General features: G+C 46.0%; 1 protein-coding gene across 2 annotated transcripts in view; it reads right to left on the reverse strand.

Annotated features, from left to right (window-relative positions):
• Positions 1-25,065, reverse strand: part of FOXN1 (forkhead box N1) — a 284,468-nt gene that overhangs the window by 48,294 nt on the left and 211,109 nt on the right. For both annotated transcript variants that reach the window (XM_063955982.1, XM_063955983.1), the window contains one exon: positions 7,793-7,918. In XM_063955982.1, the coding sequence (XP_063812052.1) occupies positions 7,793-7,918 (126 nt within the window). The remainder of the gene's footprint in view (positions 1-7,792; positions 7,919-25,065) is intronic.

Consider the following 25,065-nt stretch of genomic DNA (forward strand, 5'->3'; position numbering starts at 1 on the left):
AATGTTGAGGTTCCAAAATTAGGGAAAGATCAAGATCCACTTCCACCTCGTGCTGAAGCTGCTGCCACTAGTCATGGCCGAGACGATGAAATGCCAGCAACGTCGTCTGCCAAGGCCGATGCCCAATGGCATAGTACAGAGCATGTCAAAACCAAAACACCAAATATCAGTAAAAAAAGGACTCCAAAACCTAAAATAAAATTGTCGGAGGAGAAGCGTAAACTTGCCAATATGCCATTTACCACACGGAGTGGCAAGGAACGGCTGAGGCCCTGGCCTATGTTCATGGCTAGTGGTTCAGCTTCACATGAGGATGGAAGCACTCAGCCTCTCGCTAGAAAACTGAAAAGACTCAAGCTGGCAAAAGCACCGCAAAGAACTGTGCGTTCTTTGAAATCCCAAATCCACAAGGAGAGTCCAATTGTGTCGGTTGCGATGCCTGACCTTCCCAACACTGGACGTGAAGAGCATGCGCCTTCCACCATTTGCACGCCCCCTGCAAGTGCTGGAAGGAGCACCCGCAGTCCAGTTCCTGATAGTCAGATTGAAGATGTCAGTGTTGAAGTACACCAGGATGAGGAGGATATGGGTGTTGCTGGCGCTGGGGAGGAAATTGACCAGGAGGATTCTGATGGTGAGGTGGTTTGTTTAAGTCAGGCACCCGGGGAGACACCTGTTGTCCGTGGGAGGAATATGGCCGTTGACATGCCAGGTGAAAATACCAAAAAAATCAGCTCTTCGGTGTGGAGGTATTTCACCAGAAATGCGGACAACAGGTGTCAAGCCGTGTGTTCCCTTTGTCAAGCTGTAATAAGTAGGGGTAAGGACGTTAACCACCTCGGAACATCCTCCCTTATACGTCACCTGCAGCGCATTCATAATAAGTCAGTGACAAGTTCAAAAACTTTGGGTGACAGCGGAAGCAGTCCACTGACCAGTAAATCCCTTCCTCTTGTAACCAAGCTCACGCAAACCACCCCACCAACTCCCTCAGTGTCAATTTCCTCCTTCCCCAGGAATGCCAATAGTCCTGCAGGCCATGTCACTGGCAATTCTGACGAGTCCTCTCCTGCCTGGGATTCCTCCGATGCATCCTTGCGTGTAACGCCTACTGCTGCTGGCGCTGCTGTTGTTGCCGCTGGGAGTCGATGGTCATCCCAGAGGGGAAGTCGTAAGCCCACTTGTACTACTTCCAGTAAGCAATTGACTGTTCAACAGTCCTTTGCGAGGAAGATGAAATATCACAGCAGTCATCCTACTGCAAAGCGGATAACTGAGTCCTTGACAACTATGTTGGTGTTAGACGTGCGTCCGGTATCCGCCGTTAGTTCACAGGGAACTAGACAATTTATTGAGGCAGTGTGCCCCCGTTACCAAATACCATCTAGGTTCCACTTCTCTAGGCAGGCGATACCGAGAATGTACACGGACGTCAGAAAAAGACTCACCAGTGTCCTAAAAAATGCAGTTGTACCCAATGTCCACTTAACCACGGACATGTGGACAAGTGGAGCAGGGCAGGGTCAGGACTATATGACTGTGACAGCCCACTGGGTAGATGTATGGACTCCCGCCGCAAGAACAGCAGCGGCGGCACCAGTAGCAGCATCTCGCAAACGCCAACTCTTTCCTAGGCAGGCTACGCTTTGTATCACCGCTTTCCAGAATACGCACACAGCTGAAAACCTCTTACGGCAACTGAGGAAGATCATCGCGGAATGGCTTACCCCAATTGGACTCTCCTGTGGATTTGTGGCATCGGACAACGCCAGCAATATTGTCTGTGCATTAAATATGGGCAAATTCCAGCACGTCCCATGTTTTGCACATACCTTGAATTTGGTGGTGCAGAATTTTTTAAAAAACGACAGGGGCGTGCAAGAGATGCTGTCGGTGGCCAGAAAAATTGCGGGACACTTTCGGCGTACAGGCACCACGTACAGAAGACTGGAGCACCACCAAAAACTACTGAACCTGCCCTGCCATCATCTAAAGCAAGAAGTGGTAACGAGGTGGAATTCAACCCTCTATATGCTTCAGAGGTTGGAGGAGCAGCAAAAGGCCATTCAAGCCTATACAATTGAGCACGATATAGTAGGTGGAATGCACCTGTCTCAAGTGCAGTGGAGAATGATTTCAACGTTGTGCAAGGTTCTGATGCCCTTTGAACTTGCCACACGTGAAGTCAGTTCAGACACTGCCAGCCTGAGTCAGGTCATTCCCCTCATCAGGCTTTTGCAGAAGAAGCTGGAGGCATTGAAGAAGGAGCTAAAAGGGAGCGATTCCGCTAGGCATGTGGGACTTGTGGATGCAGCCCTTAATTCGCTTAACAAGGATTCACGGGTGGTCAATCTGTTGAAATCAGAGCACTACATTTTGGCCACCGTGCTCGATCCTAGATTTAAAGCCTACCTTGGATCTCTCTTTCCGGCAGACACAGGTCTGCTGGGGTTGAAAGACCTGCTGGTGACAAAATTGTCAAGTCAAGCGGAACGCGACCTGTCAACATCTCCTCCTTCACATTCTCCCGCAACTGGGGGTGCGAGGAAAAGGCTCAGAATTCCGAGCCCACCCACTGGCGGTGATGCAGGGCAGTCTGGAGCGACTGCTGATGCTGACATCTGGTCCGGACTGAAGGACCTGACAACGATTACGGACATGTCGTCTACTGTCACTGCATATGATTCTCTCAACATTGATAGAATGGTGGAGGATTATATGAGTGACCGCATCCAAGTAGGCACGTCACACAGTCCGTACTTATACTGGCAGGAAAAAGAGGCAATTTGGAGGCCCTTGCACAAACTGGCTTTATTCTACCTAAGTTGCCCTCCCACAAGTGTGTACTCCGAAAGAGTGTTTAGTGCCGCCGCTCACCTTGTCAGCAATCGGCGTACGAGGTTACATCCAGAAAATGTGGAGAAGATGATGTTCATTAAAATGAATTATAATCAATTCCTCCGCGGAGACATTGACCAGCAGCAATTGCCTCCACAAAGTACACAGGGAGCTGAGATGGTGGATTCCAGTGGGGACGAATTGATAATCTGTGAGGAGGGGGATGTACACGGTGATATATCGGAGGGTGAAGATGAGGTGGACATCTTGCCTCTGTAGAGCCAGTTTGTGCAAGGAGAGATTAATTGCTTCTTTTTTGGGGGGGGTCCAAACCAACCCGTCATATCAGTCACAGTCGTGTGGCAGACCCTGTCACTGAAATGATGGGTTGGTTAAAGTGTGCATGTCCTGTTTTGTTTATACAACATAAGGGTGGGTGGGAGGGCCCAAGGACAATTCCATCTTGCACCTCTTTTTTCTTTTCTTTTTCTTTGCATCATGTGCTGATTGGGGAGGGTTTTTTGGAAGGGACATCCTGCGTGACACTGCAGTGCCACTCCTAGATGGGCCCGGTGTTTGTGTCGGCCACTAGGGTCGCTAATCTTACTCACACAGTCAGCTACCTCATTGCGCCTCTTTTTTTCTTTGCGTCATGTGCTGTTTGGGGAGGGTTTTTTGGAAGGGACATCCTGCGTGACACTGCAGTGCCACTCCTAGATGGGCCCGGTGTTTGTGTCGGCCACTAGGGTCGCTAATCTTACTCACACAGTCAGCTACCTCATTGCGCCTCTTTTTTTCTTTGCGTCATGTGCTGTTTGGGGAGGGTTTTTTGGAAGGGACATCCTGCGTGACACTGCAGTGCCACTCCTAGATGGGCCCGGTGTTTGTGTCGGCCACTAGGGTCGCTAATCTTACTCACACAGTCAGCTACCTCATTGCGCCTCTTTTTTTCTTTGCGTCATGTGCTGTTTGGGGAGGGTTTTTTGGAAGGGACATCCTGCGTGACACTGCAGTGCCACTCCTAGATGTGCCCGGTGTTTGTGTCGGCCACTAGGGTCGCTAATCTTACTCACACAGCTACCTCATTGCGCCTCTTTTTTTCTTTGCGTCATGTGCTGTTTGGGGAGGGTTTTTTGGAAGGGCCATCCTGCGTGACACTGCAGTGCCACTCCTAGATGGGCCCGGTGTTTGTGTCGGCCACTAGGGTCGCTAATCTTACTCACACAGTCAGCTACCTCATTGCGCCTCTTTTTTTCTTTGCGTCATGTGCTGTTTGGGGAGGGTTTTTTGGAAGGGCCATCCTGCGTGACACTGCAGTGCCACTCCTAGATGGGCCCGGTGTTTGTGTCGGCCACTAGGGTCGCTAATCTTACTCACACAGCTACCTCATTGCGCCTCTTTTTTTCTTTGCGTCATGTGCTGTTTGGGGAGGGTTTTTTGGAAGGGACATCCTGCGTGACACTGCAGTGCCACTCCTAGATGGGCCCGGTGTTTGTGTCGGCCACTAGGGTCGCTTATCTTACTCACACAGCGACCTCGGTGCAAATTTTAGGACTAAAAATAATATTGTGAGGTGTGAGGTATTCAGAATAGACTGAAAATGAGTGTAAATTATGGTTTTTGAGGTTAATAATACTTTGGGATCAAAATGACCCCCAAATTCTATGATTTAAGCTGTTTTTTAGTGTTTTTGGAAAAAAACACCCGAATCCAAAACACACCCGAATCCGACAAAAAAAATTCGGTGAGGTTTTGCCAAAACGCGTTCGAACCCAAAACACGGCCGCGGAACCGAACCCAAAACCAAAACACAAAACCCGAAAAATTTCAGGCGCTCATCTCTAATATGTATGTGCCTGGCACATGCACCAATACCGAACAGATCTGACGGGATCTGATTTTAGGCCTACTATGCTAAACTGATCTTCTTCACGCTTTCAAAAGGTCCAAACATAAACTTTAATCTCAATATTACATTAAAACAATACATCATATTAAAGAAAAAGACACCTATCTGTGAAAACATAACAGCATGAATAAACAAGTGTTCAAAGCTATAACAAACAAATCTGACAATAAAATAAAGCAGGATGCAGCTGGAGGGGCTGCATGTGAGCGTTGCCTATCATCAATCAATACAATAGCATCTTTATATGTAGTTTGTTATGAAACTGGATATGCAGGACTGGCCAGGGACGTGCAGTCAGGGGAGGCAGGGGAGGCAGTGCCTCCCCTGTCATTTATGATGAAAATAATGCAAGGAAGATACATATGTATCTTCGTTATAATACTCTAATCCTTTTGAGACATTAAACTAGTATAGGAGGCACTGCTAGCAGTGCCTCCCGTTGTCAGTGTTAATGGGCATAAAGTGGGGGGCGGGGCCAAGGACTGGGCTGCAAAAGCCCATTGAAAAAACAACGATACAGCGGCACTAGTAGAAGTGCCTCGGGGACAGGGCCTGATGTGATTGGACAATAAATATACATTTACCATGGAGGGAGGAGGGGGGGGGAGAGTGTGTGAGAGTGAGTGAGAGAGAGAGATAGTGTTAGAGTGTGAGAGGGAGAGACGAACCTCGGATCAGACGTGCAGCTTCTGGACTCCAGGGTGATTCCAGGTCCTCTCTTGCCGGCGGAAGCAGCAGGTGGCTTCTGTAATCTTCAGGCCGCTGCAGGGGAGACAACTACATGGGGGAGGCCTCGTCTCTCCCTCTCACACTCTCCCTCTCACACTCTCACACTATCTCTCTCTCTCTCTCTCACTCACTCTCACACTCTCACACACTCTCCCCCCCCCCCCCTCCCTCCATGGTAAATGTATATTTATTGTCTTTGTTCTTAAGTAGCTCAGTACTCCTTCCTCCCACTTCTCTTTCCCATTCCCTGTGTCTTTTTTTGGGTGGGATGTAATAACCTCCCCCACAGCGTTAAATGCCTTTCTCTACTCTCCCCAGACATCTCGGTAACCTGGCTCCTCCCCGTCCTGGTGCTGCTATTCGCTCCTGTTGTTTCCACGTCACAGCTACCTCTCCGGATGCTGTGATATGAGCACATGCGTCGCCAGTGAATACCAAGACTCAGCGCGGCATCCGCAATACTGAGTCCTGAGTGGTTGCGGCGGTGAGGAGGTTGTGCATGTGAACAACAAGAAGCGAATAAAAGCACTGGGACGGGGAGGAGCCAGGTTACCGAGGAGATGTCAGGGGAGCGCAAAGAAAGGCAGTTAATGCTGCCGGAGAGGTTAGTACACCCCGCCCTCTCTCACCTGTTTATTCTCTCTCTCTCTCCTCTCTTGGTTTTTTTTTTTTTACTTTTTTCTCCCCTACAGGTCCCCCTATTGGATTCTACTGGACAAGTGGACGTGATTATCGGCGTGGGATGTAGGTAAGTAATCTCTCATTTTTACAGGTCCCACTATTGGATTCTACTGGACAAGTGGACGTGATTCTCGGCGTGGGATTCTACTGGACTAGTGGACGTGATTATCAGCGTGGGATGTAGGTAAGTAATCTCTAATTTTTACAGGTCCCACTACTGGATTCTACTGGACAAGTGGACGTGATTCTCGGTGTGGGATGTAGTTAAGTATGTGTGAGTGCGTAAGTGTGTTTTAATAAATTTTTACTTTCACGGTGTGTGTGTGTTGTGTTTTTATTTGGATATTTTTTTGTTGTGGAACTACAGGTACCAGCGGACCCATTATTTCCCTGCATGCTGGTACTTGTGGTTCTCCAAGTACCAGCAAGTGGGGGAGGCTTGCTGGGCCTTGTAGTTCCACAACAAAAAACAATATCCTTTTTTATTTACACACTTATGGCTATCAGCCCGGCACCCATCGCCCAGGGGTGCTGGGGACAGCCTCGGGCTTCACCCCTGGCCCTTGGGTGCCTGGAGAGGGGGACCTCTTGATTTAAAGGGTCCCCACTCCTCCAGGGAACCCCGGCCAGGGGTGACTAGTTGGGGGGGGTAATGCCAAGCCGCAGGGACCAATATAAAAGTGTCCTCCAGCTGTGGCATTATCTCTCTGGCTAGTGGAGCCCGGTGCTGGTTTTAAAAATACGGGGGACCCCTACATCTTTTGTCCCCCGTATTTTTGGAACCAGGACCGGACTAAGAGCCCGTTGCTGGTTGTATAAATATGGGGAACCCCTGTCCAATTTTTTTCCCAGTATTTAAACAACCAGGACCAGCTCAAAGATCCCGAGGCTGGTTATACTAAGGAGGGGGGACCCCACGCATTTCTTTTTAAATTTTAACCCATTCAGACCCTTTTTCACAGATAAGCATGCATGGATCTCACTGATCAGTGCATGACTATCACAACACACCAGCAAAAAGCTCAATTTTATTACGAATTCCATGGTTTCCCGGAAGTGTTTGGCTATTGTCGGCAGTGATTGAGAATGCAGTGATGCAAATTAGTGGCAGAGGGCTGGGTCAGTTGATGGTGGGTGAGTTTGTAAGCCATTGGCTGTGGCAGCGGGCATCGGCTCAGGGGCAGTAGCGGGCATTGGCTCAGCGGCGGTAGGGGTCATCGGCAGGATTCGGCGGACATTATGACTGCAGTGCCTCACCAGCCACTGACCTCACCGCACGCCACTGGGACTGGCACAGATACCCCCGTTACACATTCCTTTGGGCCTGACCCTAAATTCTTACACAATATAGTATGAGGGGGCGGAGAAGATATTATTTTCATGTTGGGATGTGGGCGTGGTCTGTGAAGCCAAGGACAGGGTCACCTAATGGTAAAAACTCTGCATTAAAATGGTGACAATCTTTTTAAAAGATGTTGCAGTTATTTGGATAAACACCGCACAGCCGTTTTGTAGAAACCAAGTTCATATATTTTTAGTTCAAGCCATTGGGACTTGGTTATTTTTTTAGTTCAAATTGTATGACATATATACAGTTCATATAAAAAGTCAGGTAAGTTTACATGCTGGACTTACCTGAGGAAATGTCTGCGGGGCACAGTAGATCTGCTGTGTGGGTGACTGAGACCAGTACATCCTTTGCTCCTTTTCTTGTTGTCGCATTACCAATGATTGGGGCTTCAGCTTTACTTCTGACCCCAACTACAATAAGGAATGACAGATTAGTATCATTACTTACTATTTGTATACTATGTCATTGTGGTTAGGACAGGATTCTATTATTAACCCTTAAACTGCTCCAGCAATATTGCTTCTTCTGATGTGTCAAGGAAAACATAAAAAAAGCTTCCCTAACATGGCTTAATAGCGTTCTCTAATTTGGACAAACATCTTTATTTCTATAGGTGAAAGTGCACAAAAGAAATAAGAGAATGTTAGTAGTTCTCTTACAAATAGCTCTGTACTTTTCTACAAATTCTGAAAAATTCTGTATATACATATTGGGCCTAATTCAGACCTGTTCACTCGCTAGGGTTTTTTTGCAGTCCTGCGTTCGCATTGTCGCCGCCCATAGGGGAGTGTATTTTCGCTGTGCAAGTGTGTGAACGCATGTGTAGCAGAGCTGTACAAACAGATTTTGTGCAGTCGCTGAGTAGCCCAGGACTTACTCAGCCAATGCGAACACTTTAGCCTGTCCGGGACCGAAAATTGAGTCAGGAACCCGCCCTGCAAACGCATGGACACGCCTGCATTTTTCAAACCACTCCCAGAAAACAGTGAGTTGACACCCACAAACGGCTTCTTCCTGTCAATCTCCTTGCGATTGCCCGTGCGAATGGATTCTTCGCACAAACCCATTGCTGAGCGGTGATCCGCTTTGTACCCATGCGATGCGCCTGTGCATTGTGGTGTATGCGCATGTGCGGCAGGCTGTACAAAAACTCATCCTAGAGATCAGGTCTGAATTAGGCCCTTTGTATCCATTTCTCATGTTAATAAATCCATGTTACCAGAGATGTAACATGTGTCGGCAAACCAAAGGGAACCAGTCAGTAGACAGAGTGTATAGAGAGCACGCAGTCAGACAGCAGCTACTGTACAGGGGAGTACTGTATAAATACAGGTATATAATACACCCACATACAGTGCATGACCTGTGAGGCGTATTGTTTCCACCTGCATCCCTGCACATCTGCTTCCTCTATCCCCTTCTAGATCTATAAGCAGGAACCAAACCCCTCCCACTCGTGCTTTCTCCTGAAGCCCACTCCTTATGGGTGCCACCGACGTTTGGGGGGTGTAGGGGTCAGTGTGAGGGGATAGTGCTTTACATTATGCCCCAGCTCTCTACACTAATTATCATACTAAAGCTCTTACAGTACATTATGTGCCACACTAAGTACAGTAGGTAAATGACTCCAATAAGTAGGAGTCAGCATTATTATAATACAAAATGTTACCTGTAATTAAATTGTAAAGGAGTAGGATATATACAAAGTATCAGGTCTGGCTAAATGAAAATGCCAACATACAGTAACAGCAACACATTATGGTCAAGGTCACTAGCCACAAAAGAGTTAGAGAACGGAGGACATTTTATATGGCTGTAGTGACATAAAATTCTGAATAGAAGGCTGAATGAAGCAGCTGTGATAAGTGGAGGTATCCATGGTAACAGTGGGCCTATGAGTTGACTGAGGAATCTGGTGATGGGAGGGGCTTAGCCCTTATAAGGAGAGGACTGAATAGGTTCTCCCTCTTTTCCTCAGTGAAAATTGAACAATGAAGTGCTCTGCGTTTGTTTTGTACTGAACTGTGTATTATTTGTGAATTTGTGGTATTTTTCTTCTTATTTCCTTTCAATCTTTACTAATCTTGAATCTTTTCACCCCCTTTTTGTTCTTTGACTTTTTCTTATCTATCTTTCCTATCTTCTAACATGCCGAGGCCCAGTCGTGCTGTGCGTCCCCGTGTTCGTTTGATTGAAAGCGGGGAAAGGGACCCTGCTGTTTTAGTGTCAGGGAGGGGACAGCAGCTGTCAGCACAAACACGGAGTCAGGCTAGGAATAATGTTGGTAATACCGCCGCTAGGGGTCGGGCTCGACCGCCTGAGAGGCCTTTGGCGGGCGAAGCTGCGTCACGCAGAGGCCGGGTCAGCAGCGCGTCTGTGCCACGAGCTGTTGGTTTAACTCGAGCGTTGGGAATCGATTCTACGGAACCAGTTACCGTTAATACTATGTCGCGAAGTGTCGGGGCTATGGTGGAGTCGCGGAGCAGGGTGTTGAGGAGAATAGTAACATCCCGGGGAGTTACCTCAGGAGTGCATGTGCCGGAGGTACGCCGCGGTCGCCCCGTGGGCCCGCGGGGGTCCGTGGCTGCCAGAGTTGGTCGGCGCAGTACTGTTCTTTCTAGAGGTGAGCAAAATGAAAGAGTAACAAGGGTACAAGAGTTGGTGCAAGGAGAGGGAGCACCTAACAGAGGAATTAACAGGGGTCCGGTTAGTGCAATAGATAATGGAGTTGACACGGTTGTAGCGGGCCAGCGCCCGGGCACATTGGGTATTAGAAATGCTGGTAGGCAGCAAGGAAGGCCCGCCACTGGTAATATTAGGGGTAAAAAAGGGGCCCCTGAGGTACATAGTATGAGGGACACAGTACCGGGGAAGTCATACGCTAGTGGGAGAGGTAGTTTGCATAAGCAGCAACAACGAATCCCGGCAACTGCTGGGCCTAAGTAGGGCACCTACTCCAGTTAAATTGGACAAATTATTGCATTGGTTGGATCATTATCCAAATAGACAGGATTCCGAGTTGATAAGGTTAGGTTTTTCAAAGGGTTTTCCGTTGCCTATTAAAGGCCAAGTAAAATGTGGTCAGGTTTGCAATTTACGTTCGGCTCAAGAGTTCCCAGTCATTTTAAAAGAAAAAGTTGATAAGGAAGTTGCTTTGGGTAGGATGGTAGATCCTTTTAGTTGCCCCCATTGCCTGATTTAATTTTGTCCCCAGTTGGGGTTGTTCCGAAAAAGACTCCGGGTAAATTCAGACTAATTCAGCACTTATCATTTCCAAAAGGGTCTTCAGTGAATGATGCAATTCCTGACAGTTTGTCCATGGTAATTTATCAGTCTTTTGAGGATGCTTTAGCCAAGGTGAGATCATTCGGTAGAGGGGCTTTGATGAGTAAAATTGATATAGAGTCGGCCTTTCGACTGTTGCCCATTGATCCGGAACTTTTTCGTTATTTAGGTTTCCGTCTGAATGACGGTTTTTATGTTGATAGATGTCTCCCAATGGGTTGCTCTATATCTTGTTCATATTTTGAAAAATTCAGCAGTTTCTTGCATTGGTGCATTTCCAAAAATTCAGGTCAGTCTGGAATTGTTCATTATTTAGATGATTTTTTGTTCATGGGTCCAGCCGGATCTGACATGTGTGGCAATATTTTATTAAATGCTTTGTCATTGTTGAAGGAATTTGGGGTCCTAGTAGCTGAGGAGAAGACTGTAGGTCCCACATCAGTGTTGAATTTCTTGGGAATCGAAATTGATACCATGGAGGGTTGCTGTCGTTTACCCAGGGAAAAAATAGACAAATTAAAGGGAGAGATAATTGTGGCATTGGCAAACGGCAAGTTGATGCTGAAACAAGCTCAATCATTATTGGGGTCTCTCAATTTTGCTTGCCGAGTTATACCCATGGGTAAAGTTTTCAGCAGGAAGTTGGAGAGAGCCACAGCGGGTGTTAAAAAAACCCAGTCATTTTATAAGATTATCCAAAGAAATTCGTAGGGATCTACACATTTGGGAAGAGTTCCTGGCCACCTTTAATGGTGTTCTCATTTGGCAGTCCATACCCATTTCCAATGTTAAGTTACAATTATTCACCGATGCAGTAGGTTCTACGGGTTTTGGAGCATTCTTGGAGGGTAGGTGGTGTGCGTCCCCATGGCCAAAAACTTGGTTCGAAGAGGGACTCACTAGCAACATGTTACTATTAGAATTATTCCCTATCATGGTTGCTCTGGAGTTATGGCATGAGGTCTTGACCAATCTTGTCAGTAGTTTTTTTTGTGTGATAATTTTGGTGTGGTTCACGCGATTAACAGTCAGAGAGCTTCCGGCCTTCCTGTACTGCGATTGTTGGGTCAGATAGTGTTGCTCTGCCTTCAATCAAATATAAGTTTTTGCGTTAGGCATGTTCCAGGCATTGAAAACGGTGTGGCAGATGCGCTATCGCGTTTCGAGTGGCACAGGTTTAGGGTGCTAGCTCCGGATGCGAATGTATCTGGTGACCCTTGCCCGTCTTGTGCCTGGCAGGTGATACGCCCGGATTGGAGGGGTTAGCTCTGCGATCCTTGGCTCCTTCCACCCTACGAGGGTACAGAAATGCTATGGGAGAGTGGGAGAGATATGTCCGTTTGCATCAGGACCAAGGTAAGACTGATTATGCAATGTTATTGGATTACGTTTGGGAATGTTTTAGAGCAGGCAGGTCAAGAGGGTCTGTAACACGTTTACTGTCTGCTCTTTCTTATTTCTTGAGACTTGATGGCCGGCATGATTTTACTAAATCTTTCTTTCTAGCAAAGATTCTTAAAGGGTGGGCTCGAGTTATGCCCCCTGTACAAGATGCACGAAGGCCAATAACCATTCCAATATTGCGGCGCATGGCGGTCGTGTTGCATGACGTCTGTGCATCTGATTACGAAGCACTCTTATTTAAATTGTGTTTCGTCATGGCCTTTTTTGGGGCCTTTAGAGTCAGTGAACTCTATGCTTCGTGAACATGTGTCACTGGAAGATGGAGGCTTATGGTGCAACGTACAACGTTCCAAAACGGACCAATTGGGCAAAGGTTGTTGGGTTGTTTTGAGATGTGCGGACAACAAAGAGATTTGTCCTGTGTCCTTGGCGAGGGTTTATGTGAAAACAAGGACTGATATGCCAGGTCCATGGTTGCAGCATTTGGATGGTATGCCGGTGACTCAATTTCAATTTAGATGGGTGCTGGAACGTTGTATTTGCACGATGGGTTTGCCGGTATCGAGATACGGTACCCATTCGTTTCGGATAGGTGCGGCGACAGCAGCAGCCGCTGAAGGCTGTTCGAGCGGGCAAATTAGAGCTCTGGGGAGGTGAAAGTCTGATGTATTTCGGAAATATATCAGGTTTTGACCTGTTTAAAATAAATAAATCAGACTTGAGGTTTCAGCCACTCACCATATTTGGGGGTCTTGAGGAATTTTTTATCCTGTCAAGTGCCTTAAGCCTCGGGGTTCATACCCGCTTGGCAGGTGTGTTTTTCGCCTCTCGTCAAGTCTGATCCCCCTTACCCAACCCCTTTTGTCATCCCCACTTCAAAAATTCTCACCTTAGAGGCCAAATTAAACTATTTAATAAATACATCAATAAATAAAACCATTTTAGTAAGTTTATAATGGGATGTTTTTGGGTAATGTTGTTGCAAGATTTTTGTGTTAGGGTTTTTTTGTACGATAAGGTTCTGTGAATGCTTTTGTATTTTCAGATTTGCGCTTGGATGAGTGTCCGATTTGGATTATGGGGCACTCATACGTTTACTATGGTGAAAGATATGGTGTGGAGTGCCTTCAGTCCCCTGAAGCTAATCTGGTCAGATGGATCGGTGTGAGGGGACTTCGCTGGGAGCAAGTCATGCCCCTGTTTTGGCAACAGTCGGAGAGGTCGGGATACCCGCTGAGGGTGGTGTTCCATGTTGCTGGAAATGATTTGACCAGAAGGACTGGTCTGGATCTTCGTAAAACTATAGTTAGGGACTTAGTTAGTTTGCAGAACAGGTTGTGCTTTCTGAGTGTGGGATGGTCGGACATTATCCCTCGTTTGGTTTGGAGAGATGTGGACAGACCGGCTGCCATAGAGTTGATCCGGCGCCGGATCAATTCTGTGGTGGGCAGGGCTGTTAGTGAAAATTGGGGGTTTGTGGTCCCACATCCCTCAATTTCAGTTTCTGCCCCTCATCGTTACATGGCCGATGGTGTCCACCTGAATTTGAGGGGTATGGAAATTTTTATGGAGGATTTGTTGTTCGCGGTTTTTACTCAGGAATTTTATTGATAGGTTGGAGGATTTTAGGAGTAGTAAGAATAGTTTTAAGGTAGAGGTATGGTGGCGGGGGTTTCGTTGAAACTGTGGCGGGTTGGGACGGCCTGAAATTGTGGCTGTAATTTAAAGAGTTTTATAGGTGCTCAGGAGATGTGAAGGTGGTGAAGCTTGATACATTACGGGGCCGGAGTTCCATCGGACCAGGTGGGCTTCGGTCTCCGGTGGAGTTGGTACACACCTGAGCACCTTTTGGTTGGGAATTGGGGAATACCTTGAGTGGAGAGTTGGCCACGGTATTCCCGATAAAGAGCAAGTAACACAAGGGGTGGCAAATGGCCCATTATGGCCCCTTGTGATGAGTGGGGGGCTGGGCTGAAATTGGGCCCCTTAAAAGCCTCCCCTTGTGATGTGATGGGGGCTGGGCTGAAATTGGGCCCTTAAAAACCCCCTTGTTATGCGATGGAGGCCGGGCTGAAGTTGGGCCCATGCCTCCTCTTGTGTTTTGGTCAGCCACAGTTAAAAGGTTTAAAAGGTTAGAATAAATAGGGACGTTATTTAAATAGGCCGTCCCTCCTTGCCACCATACCATAAAAGCTGACAATTCTATTGGCAAACATTATTCTGGTGTCAGTGTCAGTTATTTCTTTTATGGATGTTGGTGTATGCGCATGAATGAAGAACAGTCTATGATAGACATTTTAAGGAAACTACAAGGTTAGCCATTTAGTGGGAGATGTACTAAGCAGTGAAAAGAGTGGAGAATTGAGCCAGTGGAGAAGTTGCACATGGCAACCAATCAGCTGATTAGTATAATTTTACAGTATGCAAATTATAAATGTTACTTCAATGCCGATTGGTTGCCATGGTCAACTTCTCCACTCTTTTCACAGCTTAGTACATCTTCCATTACAGCATTCAGTGGAGTCTTCCACCAAAGATTCAAAACTAATGATTTAGTGAGGACAGCATAGAACCAGCTCCTGTAATAGAAGGAATGCAGGTGGTGGCTCTGAGGTGTGATGTGATAATCCTGTGCTAAATGCAAAGTATCTCAGGTTAGCAGTGGCATTATATCATTGCAGACTGAGGACACGTGCACACAAAATATGATGCAGGGACGCTGCTGTGTGGACTAATGGGAGCATATCAGCAACTGGTTATGTTTTCATGGTTTGTGTACAAGCAAGATACTGTAATTGTTCAACAGCAACTAATCAAATAGATTAACAGATTCTGTAAGCTTGGCCTGTTGATGCCACTGAAGACTTCAGTTGAAAACACCTTTCCTAGACATCTATAAAATATTATATCCAGCAGTAGGAGAACCTATATTCTCAAAGCTCGTCTAAAGTACCCTTCCACACAGGTCCTACTCTGTGGATTTCCTGGACTGATTAAAGGGCTGTAAATAACACACAGGTGGATAACAACCAGTGGCCTTATCTGAGTCGGACGCAGTGCAAGCAATGCCAATGTACACGTGGCTGAGCAATCCCTTGGCACTGCTTATGCGCACAGAAGTTCTGGATTCAGTATGTTTTACTGGCGACAGTGGGGCAAGCACTGAGAGTCCCCTTGCGGGCACGGTGGCTCGCTGCACTCGCCACAGGATCTATTCCCACTCTATAGGTGTCGTGGACACCCATGAGTGAAAATAGCTCTCGTGTGCGGGGATTCCGGACATCAACACTGTCGGCTGTCGGGGTTACGGCGTCGGTATCCCGACTGCTGGGATCCCGACAGCCGACAAATTAAACGCATCCCGTTCTGATCAGCCCTAGGGCGCATGTGTTACACACAGTGAACGTATAAAGGTGCTGTTGCGATCGGGTCAGATGGTATCAGAAATGTGGCGGAAAAGTGCTGGCCAATCTTGGACAGTGACTGGTAGGCGGCTATTAGTGAATGCAAAAATGGGCTGTTCAGTGGGCGTATTATGGGAGTGTCACCGCACAGGTATCGGAGGCCGCGGTCAGATGGAGAAACTGTACGTGCCAAAGGGTTAATGAAATGTTCAATGGTGTAGTGTAAGGATAAATCCGTATTTCAGCATACACTAAAAGTGGGTGTCTCAGTCTAGGACTGACGAGTGACCGTTAATAAAGTACATGCGGCTGGTGCGCTTTTGTGTGCGAATAAGCCCCAGTGATGCATTTCTATTGTACATTATCCTTATTTATATTGTAGCTAGCACTCCAGAATGTCTTGCTTTCTGTGAAGTGATAATGTATAGACATGGGGTAGAACTAATGAATAGGCTGCCTGAGGCAGCAGTTACAATGTGACCCTTGTCATTCCTCTTTGAAAGCAACATTATTTCTTTTCTTATTAGCTCCAGGCCTCAAAATATTATCAGTTTCTTCACATAATGGAAAATAATTGAGATGAATGGCAGGAAGAATATGTGCATTTGTGAGCTTTTGGCCTAAGTCTGCCTGATTACGTGAAAGCCATAAGTTATACACAAGGAAATGGCTGTCATCAGATGCTCAACGTGGTCACATGTCCCTGCTTTTGTAAATAAGCCCCACTGCAATTCCAGTTTGCAATTGATGAGCTGTGTGCACTTGTGTGCCCCTTTCTAGGTGATTTATTTACAGTGATGGGAATTCACAATAAAAGCAGATGGTTGAACAAGCATTTGACATCTGAAGATTGCAAGCAATCGTTTTATCCATTCGCCATCTGAATGTCTTGGACAATGAAGCCTGTCAATTTTATTTTCAAATAGGCACCTATTTGTTTCTTGTAAATTCATACTGCCATTTGCAAAGGACTTACACATTATTTATGTTTGGGCTGTAATTGTTATAGGGATCTCTCTTTCGATCATAAAAATCAGTTCCCATAGCTTTTCACATGCCCAATTTACCAAGTTCCGAAATGCTTACCTCTTCAGGGCTTAGCTATGATAGATATTGTTAGTCATTGTATGTCAAGTCTGGTGAAGTTTGTGCTCCCGGATTGGGTCTTGAGGCTGGAGTGGAGGCTGAGTGCAAGAAGTTGGGAGGCCTTATGAAATTCCTATGCATGTGCAGGGAGCAGGAAATGAGGAATCAGTTTACCAGAATTGGATGCTGGGCTGGATCTGCAAAGTTGAGTACCAGGCTGGAATTGGCTAAGCTAGGTGCCGGACTGGGACCGGCTAAGCAGGATACCGGGCTTTGACCGGCTAAGCAGGATACAAACAAAATAACCCACCCAAATCTAACTCTCTCTGCAAATATTATATCTGCCCCTCCTGCAGTGCACATAGGGGGTCATTCCGAGTTGTTCGCTCGCAAGCGGATTTTAGCAGATTTGCTCATGCTAAGCCGCCGCCTACTGGGAGTGAATCTTAGCATCTTAAAATTGCGAACGATGTATTCGCAATATTGCGATTACACACCTCGTAGCAGTTTCTGAGTAGCTCCAGACTTACTCGGCATCTGCGATCATTTCAGTGCTTGTCGTTCCTGGTTTGACGTCACAAACACACCCAGCATTCGCCCAGACACTCCCCCGTTTCTCCGGCCACTCCTGCGTTTTTTCCGGAAACGGTAGCGTTTTTTCCCACACGCCCATAAAACGGCCAGTTTCCGCCCAGAAACACCCACTTCCTGTCAATCACATTACGATCGCCAGAACGAAGAAAAAGCCGTGAGTAAAAATCCTAACTGGATAGCAAATTTACTTGGCGCAGTCGCAGTGCGGACATTGCGCATGCGCATTAAGCGGAAAATCGCTGCGATTCGAAGATTTTTACCGAGGGAACAACTCGGAATGACCCCCCATGGTTTTGCCCAACTGCTAACAAATTTGCTACTATGATCAGGTCTGAATTACCCCCTATATTAAGTATATGAAAAACACAAAGAATATAGTATAAATATCTAGTTTGTGTTATTCAAATCATTTTTATAATCAAAACTCTGGAGCAAAACGTCTATGTCAGGTGAGACAGTGCCTCACCTGCTTGCCTTTTTTGCACATCTCTTATCAAAACTCACAAATTTTCTAGCAGTATATCCTGCTGCATCTGTGTATAATGCCTACATGTACCATTTGGCTCATAAATTGTGTGTAAATCTGGCTCTGGTACAAGCCAGTACCTCCTGGGCCATTTACCTCATCACACGTCCCTGAAATTTTGTGCGGCAATACTGCAGCAGGACAGCGCAGCCCAGCGGGAGGACAGCAGAGACCCCTGCCAGGAGCGTGCAGACCAGCAGAGTGGTAAGTGCCAGGGAGCAGGGTGCCAGGACCTGACAATGTAGTCTTTTCACTTTATTTTTATATTTGTGGAAAGGATCCTTTAAATCCCTCTCCCGCAGCTTATAGCTGTACATAAGCAGTAGATAAACTAGGCCTGAAACTGGCAGTAAAGTGACAGAATAATCTATCACTTTTATCTCTTAACCAATATGGGTTACTTGCTACCAGAGCTTTTTGTCATAAAGGAATAATAACTTTCTATTTCTATTATCCCTTTATGACATTGACGTCAGAATTACAATATCTCCCTTCTCGCCCTCTATATTAATTTTGCTGTCTCACTCCATCCCATCAAATTAACACTCAAAAAAAATTCTTATGCTTTCAATCTTAATTGTTGTATCCTCATCCTCAAAGCGCAAAATAAATCTGTCAGTCATCTTTTTTATCTTCCAATCCTTCGGCTATTATAAGGTTGTGATATGTCACCAAATACAGGACTTTCCAGGCTCATGATATACAGTACTTCATGCTGGTTCTGCACACTATAATAATTCAGCAAACATACCTGTGTCTCTCGTCCCTTTCAAGATCCCCTTGGACTGCACACACTGCCCATAGTAAACCAATCTCCATCTATGGCCAGTTCCGATCAAACAACTTCAGTACTCACAAAATTAGGCACTTTATACCTCACAGACGCCCCTAGTTCCTAATATATTTATAGAATGTTTCCTTATATTATTTGACTAGCTCTTAATGCATTGATAGGCTATTCTTACATTAATATTTTGCACTAATGGGCAGCATGGTTGGAGTACTGGTTAGAATTACTGCATCACAGCACTGAGGTAATGAGTTCAAGGCAGTCCCTCCAAGGCAGTACATGTGTCGAGTTTGTATGTTCTTCTTATGTTAGTGTAGGTTTCCTCCATGTGTTCTAGTTCCCTCCCACTGTCTGAAAATATACTAGAAGATTACTTGGAGTCTTAACTATAGTATGTGTGCATGTGGTAGGGAATATAGATTGTAAGCTCCACTGGGCAAGGGACTGATGAGAATGGCTAAATATTTCCTGTAAGCACTGCGGAATATGTATATGATTTTATAAATAACTTTTAATAAATACTACGGAATGACTGATATCATGGTGTATAGATGGCTGGTAATAGTTCCAGACAAACAATACAAGCCTTTTGTACCCCTCAGTTTTAGTATTCATTTCTGAACTAAAATAAAAAAGTATTGTACAGTAAATGTTAAAAATGACAAATACATTTAACACTAGTTTATGTTATGGTAAAAGTTATATATATTGGGGGTCATTCCGAGTTGATCGTTAGCTGCCGTTGTTTGCAGCACAGCGATCAGGCTAAAAATCAGCATTTCTGCGCATGCGCACGGGCCGCAGTATGCACGCACAAAGTACTTTCACACAAAACTATGCAGTTTTACACAAGGTCTAGCGACGCTTTTCTGTCGCTCTGTTGATCGTGAGTGATTGACAGGAAGTGGGTGTTTCTGGGTGGTAACTGGCCGTTTTCAGGGAGTGTGCTAAAAAAACGCAGGTGTGACAGGTAAAAACGCAGGCGTGCCTGGGGAAACGGGGGAGTGGCTGGCCGAAAGCTGGGCGTATTTGTGACGTCAAAACAGGAACTAAACTGTCTGCAGTTATCGCAAGGTAGGAGTAGGTTTGGAGCTGCTCAGAAACTGCATGAAATTTTTTTCGAGCAGTTCTGCTAACGTTTCGGTTGCACTTCTGCTAAGCTAAGATACACTTCCAGAGGGCGGCGGCCTAGCGTGTGCAATGCTGCTAAAAGCTGCTAGTGAGCGATCAACTCGGAATGAGGGCCATAATTCTGTGCAGAGGGCATGCAGACACGTGACATTAGTAGGCTATAATCATAATGAGCAGACAGGAGAAGGGTTGGAAGCAAGATGTTAGTAGACAGATACAACGATAAAGTATATTAGCTCAGACAGATTTGCTTAGAATCTTGAGTGCAGGCCAGTAAGTGAAGCAGCACACTCATTCTTCTGCTACACACACACACACACACACACACACACACACACACACACACACACACACACACACACACACACACACACACACACACACTGCGGCAAGAGCCCTTCATACTTGCCCCAAAAGATGAAGATGCACTGAAAACACCAGAATGGTCATCTATCCACCCGCAGAGTCCAAAGCCAGCTGCTATAAGGCATTAAAGAGGTTTATTTGGAGCCACACTGTTATAGGGAGACCCACCTTGGAGAATAATACATAAGTAAACAAGAGATATCTCAGAAGTACCACATTACTTGACTGTGCAAGAATGTATTTGTTTTCAGTCATTAAAGAGCATAATCATCAATGTCTTTCCCCTGAACATCATGTGAAAAAATTGCAGTTTCAGCATGATTTAAGTATCCCTGCTATTTACCAAATGCTGAACTCAGGAGAGATCAGAGATATATACTGCATGCAACTGAGAAAAGCAGGATACAGCAGTCCCCATTATTTTTCAAAAATGGGGACTGCAGTCTTCGCCAACTTACAAAGGTCCAAAAAGCTTAGCGTAAGCTGCTGTGAACTATAGGCTAGAGCGGTCATCATATCCCTGTTCAGGACAAACAACACAGCAATAATTAGGCAGCGATGTAGATGTTAATGGGGTAAAGTCAGCACTGGGATGGCCAAAAAAGGCGACAGTGATCCACACTGCTGCTGCTTAGTGCACCCGAAGCAGCTGTAATGGAGGGTGTCAGCCTCCTGTGAGAGTGATACAGTAGTATAGTGGAAATAACGATACAGCGCTATTAAGGGTAAAATGCTACAAAATACAATGGATATTACCAATGGAAATATATATATACAGTGACTCCTCTGGACCCTACCAGTTAGGACTGCATCTTGCCCAGACTCACCAGCACCGGCCATCTGCCATCTCTCCAGCCACGGATCCACAGCCAAAACAGCTGCAAGCCATCTTGCTTAAGGACTGTCTGGACCTCAATATCCAATGACTGGTAAATATCCCTAATGGAGAATGGCCTATCTGGACTGACACCTCATAATGCTGAGACTTTAGCAGTTCATATATGTGGGTACAAACCAGACCAGAATTTACTGTTTTGCACTAATATGTTGTAGAGATGAGTGGTTCGGATTGCTTGGAATCCAAACCACTCCAAAAATTGGCATCTGAGCTCACCCGGGCCACAGCTCAGGTGTTCCCGCCAGACTCAGATTCCATATCAAGGCCGAATGTCATCTTCCTGGCATTGGATTCTTGCGGGACTTGGATTCCATATAAGGCGCTTCAGCCTGGACTCGTCACCATTTCACTCAATGCCCGGTGACGAATGCTGTGCTATACACTGCTGTTTAGGCAGTGCTGTGTCCATCCAGAGACTCCAGACTAATTGTGGTTGTACAGTATAGTGACCATGTATATAGAGGCACGCTGCACACTGTTGCACTGAACTCTGCTGTATTGACTGTGCTTTTCTTAAGTGTACTTTGTTCATGTGCATCAATAAGACCTGTGACTCCACGCAGTGTTAACCGAGCTATATATATATATATATATATATATATCTCGTTTGCACTGTTATGTGCACTGTACTCCAGTACGCTGTTTCATAGATCTGCTGTAAACTGCCGTGTGCTTGTGCTGCTGCTCCGTCAATTAGTAACCAGCCCTTCTTGCTGCAGCCTTTGCTCAATATCGGTGAAAACAATATTGTGAGCTGTGAGGTGGTCAAAATTGACTGGAAATGACTGAAAATGAACGTTATTGAATTTAATGACACTCTAGGAACAAAAAAAGGCCCAAATTATGTGATTTAACTTTTTTTTGTCAATTTGTGAAATAGAATGCAGGTTCAAATCCAAATCCAAAACCAGTCACGGCAGTTTGGCAAATCCAAAGCTGGACAATGAATCAGAGCCAAATTCAAATACAAATCCAGTAAAAATGGTCCGGCTCACATCTCTAGTATTGTATATTGTTGTGCATATTTGAATGTGTGCTAATTTGCTCTTTTTACATTGACATTGTATAGTATGTGGAATGTCCCACTGTTTTTTTTTTATAAATGTTGAATCATTGGTGTAAATTTACTAAAATTCGTATTTGTACCGATTTGGAGGGAGATTCATCACGAATGACATCGAATGTGTAATTTTGCAACTTTTTGAATTTATTACGACTAATTTAGTAAGCTGTCGTATTTTACATTTTCGTGTTTTCCGATGTCGATGTCATTCGTATTTTTTGGCAGTGTTTTACGGGAGTGAATAGTAAAACACTGCCGACATTAAAACAATGAAACTCGGCCGGATCTGTGAGATCCGTGCAGGGTTTCATTGTGCATCTTTAATTTTTTTTTAAATAGTTTAAAGTCGAAAAAAAAATGCGTGGGGTCCCCCCTTCTAAGCAAAACCAGCCTCGGGCTCTTTGAGCCGGTCCTGGTTGAAAAAATATGTGGAAAAAAATGACTGGGGTTCCCCCATATTTAATCAACCAGCACCGGGCTCTGCGCCTGGTCCTGGTGCAAAAAATACGGGGGACAAAAAGCGTAGGGGTCCCCCATATTTTTTGAACCAGCACCGGGCTCCACTAGCCAGGTACATAATGCCAGAGACAGGGGACACTTTTAATGTGGTCCTGGCGGCCCTGGCATTACATCCCCAACTAGTCACCCCTGGTCGGGGTACCCTGGAGGAGTGGGAACCCCTTAAATCAAGGGGTCCCCCCCTCCAGCCACCCAAGGGCCAGGGGTGAAGCCCGAGGCTGTCCCCCCCATCCAAGGGCGGCGGATGGGGGGCTGATAGCCAAGTGTAAAAAATCAGAATATTGTTTTTAGTAGCAGTACTACAAGTCCCAGCAAGCTTCCCCCGCAAGCTGGTACTTGGAGAACCACAAGTACCAGCATGCGGTGGAAAACCGGGCCCGCTGGTACCTGTAGTACTACTACTAATAAAATACCCAACAAAAAACAGGGGACACACACCGTGACAGTAAAAGTTTATTACATACATGCACACCTCCATACATACATACTTACCTATGTTCACACGAGGCTCGATCCTCTTCTCCATGTAGAATCCTCGGGGTACCTGTGGAAAAAATTATACTCACATAATCCAGTGTATCTTCTGTTCTTTGTATAATCCACGTACTTGGCAAAAAAACAAACCGGAAACCCGACCACGCACTGAAAGGGGTCCCATGTTTACACATGGGACCCCTTTCCCCCGACAGCCAGGACCCCCCCATGACTCCTGTCAAAGAGGGTCCCTTCAGCCAATCAGGGAGCGCCACATCGTGGCACTCTCCTGATTGGCTCTGCGCTCCTGTAGTGTCAGTGAGGCTGCACACGGCAGAGATACAATGTTGCGCCTATGCGCTCCATTGTATCCAATGGTGGGAACTTTGCGGTCAGCGGTTGACCGAAAGTAACCTCACCGCTGACCGCAAAGTTCCCACCATTGGATACAATGGAGCACATAGGCGCAACATTGTATCTCTGCCGTGTGCAGCCTCACTGACACTACAGGAGCGCAGAGCCAATCAGGAGAGTGCCACGACGTGGCACTCCCTGATTGACTGAAGGGACCTTCTTTGACAGGAGTCAGGGGGGGTCCTGGCAGTCGGGGAAAGGGGTCCCATGTGTAAACATGGGACCCCTTTCAGTGCGTGGTCGGGTTTCCGGTTTGTTTTTTTGCCAAGTACGTGGATTATACAAAGAACAGAAGATACACTGGATTATGTGAGTATAATTTTTTCCACAGGTACCCCGAGGATTCTACATGGAGAAGAGGACCGAGCCTCGTGTGAACATAGGTAAGTATGTATGTATGGAGGTGTGCATGTATGTAATAAACTTTTACTGTCACGGTGTGTGTGTTCTGTTTTTGTTGGGTATTTTTTTTAGTAGTAGTACTACAGGTACCAGCGGGCCCGGTTTTCCACCGCATGCTGGTACTTGTGGTTCTCCAAGTACCAGCTTGCGGGGGAGGCTTGCTGGGTCTTGTAGTACTTCTACTAAAAACAATATTCTGATTTTTTACACTTGGCTATCAGCCCCCCATCCACCGCCCTTGGATGGGGGGGACAGCTTCGGGCTTCACCACTGGTCCTTGGGTGGCTGGAGGGGGGGACCTCTTGATTTAAGGGGTTCCTACTCCTCCAGGGTACCCTGGCCAGGGGTGACTAGTTGGGGATGTAATGCCAGGGCCGCCAGGACCACAATAAAAGTGTCCCCCGGCTCTGGCATTATGTACCTAGCTAGTGGAGCCCTGTGCTGGTTCAAAAAATACGGGGGACCCCTACGCTTTTTGTCCCCCGTATTTTTTGCACCAGGACCAGGCGCAGAGCCCGGTGCTGGTTGATTAAATATGGGGGAACCCCAGTCATTTTTTCCCTCATATTTTTTCAACCAGGACCGGCTCAAAGAGCCCGAGGCTGGTTTTGCTTAGGAGGGGGGACCCCACGCATTTAAAAAAAAAAACATTTTCCCACCCCTTACCACTGATAAACATGCATGGATCTCACGGATCCGTGCATGCCTATCAGAACACGGTAAAAAAAAGCAGGTCTATTTGAAAACTGCTTTTTTTTACGATTTGTATTTATTCACAGCAGTGTTAGGCTATTGCCGGCAGTGTTTGTGAAATACAAATTTTAGTAAATTACCGAGTTCTAGCAAATAACAGGCGTATTTGACCGATGGTGTATTCATTCGTAATTTTTTTCTTTGACTTCAACAAAAATACGAATGCCCTCATCAATGCCGTGATTTGAGTTTAGTAAATTCCCGAGATGACACTTTGAAGAAAAAACACCATCTCGGTCAAAATCGGGAGTTTAGTAAATATACCCCATTATGTTTTATCAGCCACACCATTATATTTAGTCCCATTGGTAATATCCATTATATTTTTTTTTTAGCAGTTTACCCAGGGGCATAGCCAGAACTTTGTGGGCCATATCAACATTTTGAAGGGGCCCCTGTCCCAATGGTAGACACCTGTTCACAGCAGTTGTTAATGTTATGCCCCATA

Source organism: Pseudophryne corroboree, chromosome 2 (genome assembly GCF_028390025.1).
Source record: "Pseudophryne corroboree isolate aPseCor3 chromosome 2, aPseCor3.hap2, whole genome shotgun sequence".
Classification (NCBI taxonomy): domain Eukaryota; kingdom Metazoa; phylum Chordata; class Amphibia; order Anura; family Myobatrachidae; genus Pseudophryne; species Pseudophryne corroboree.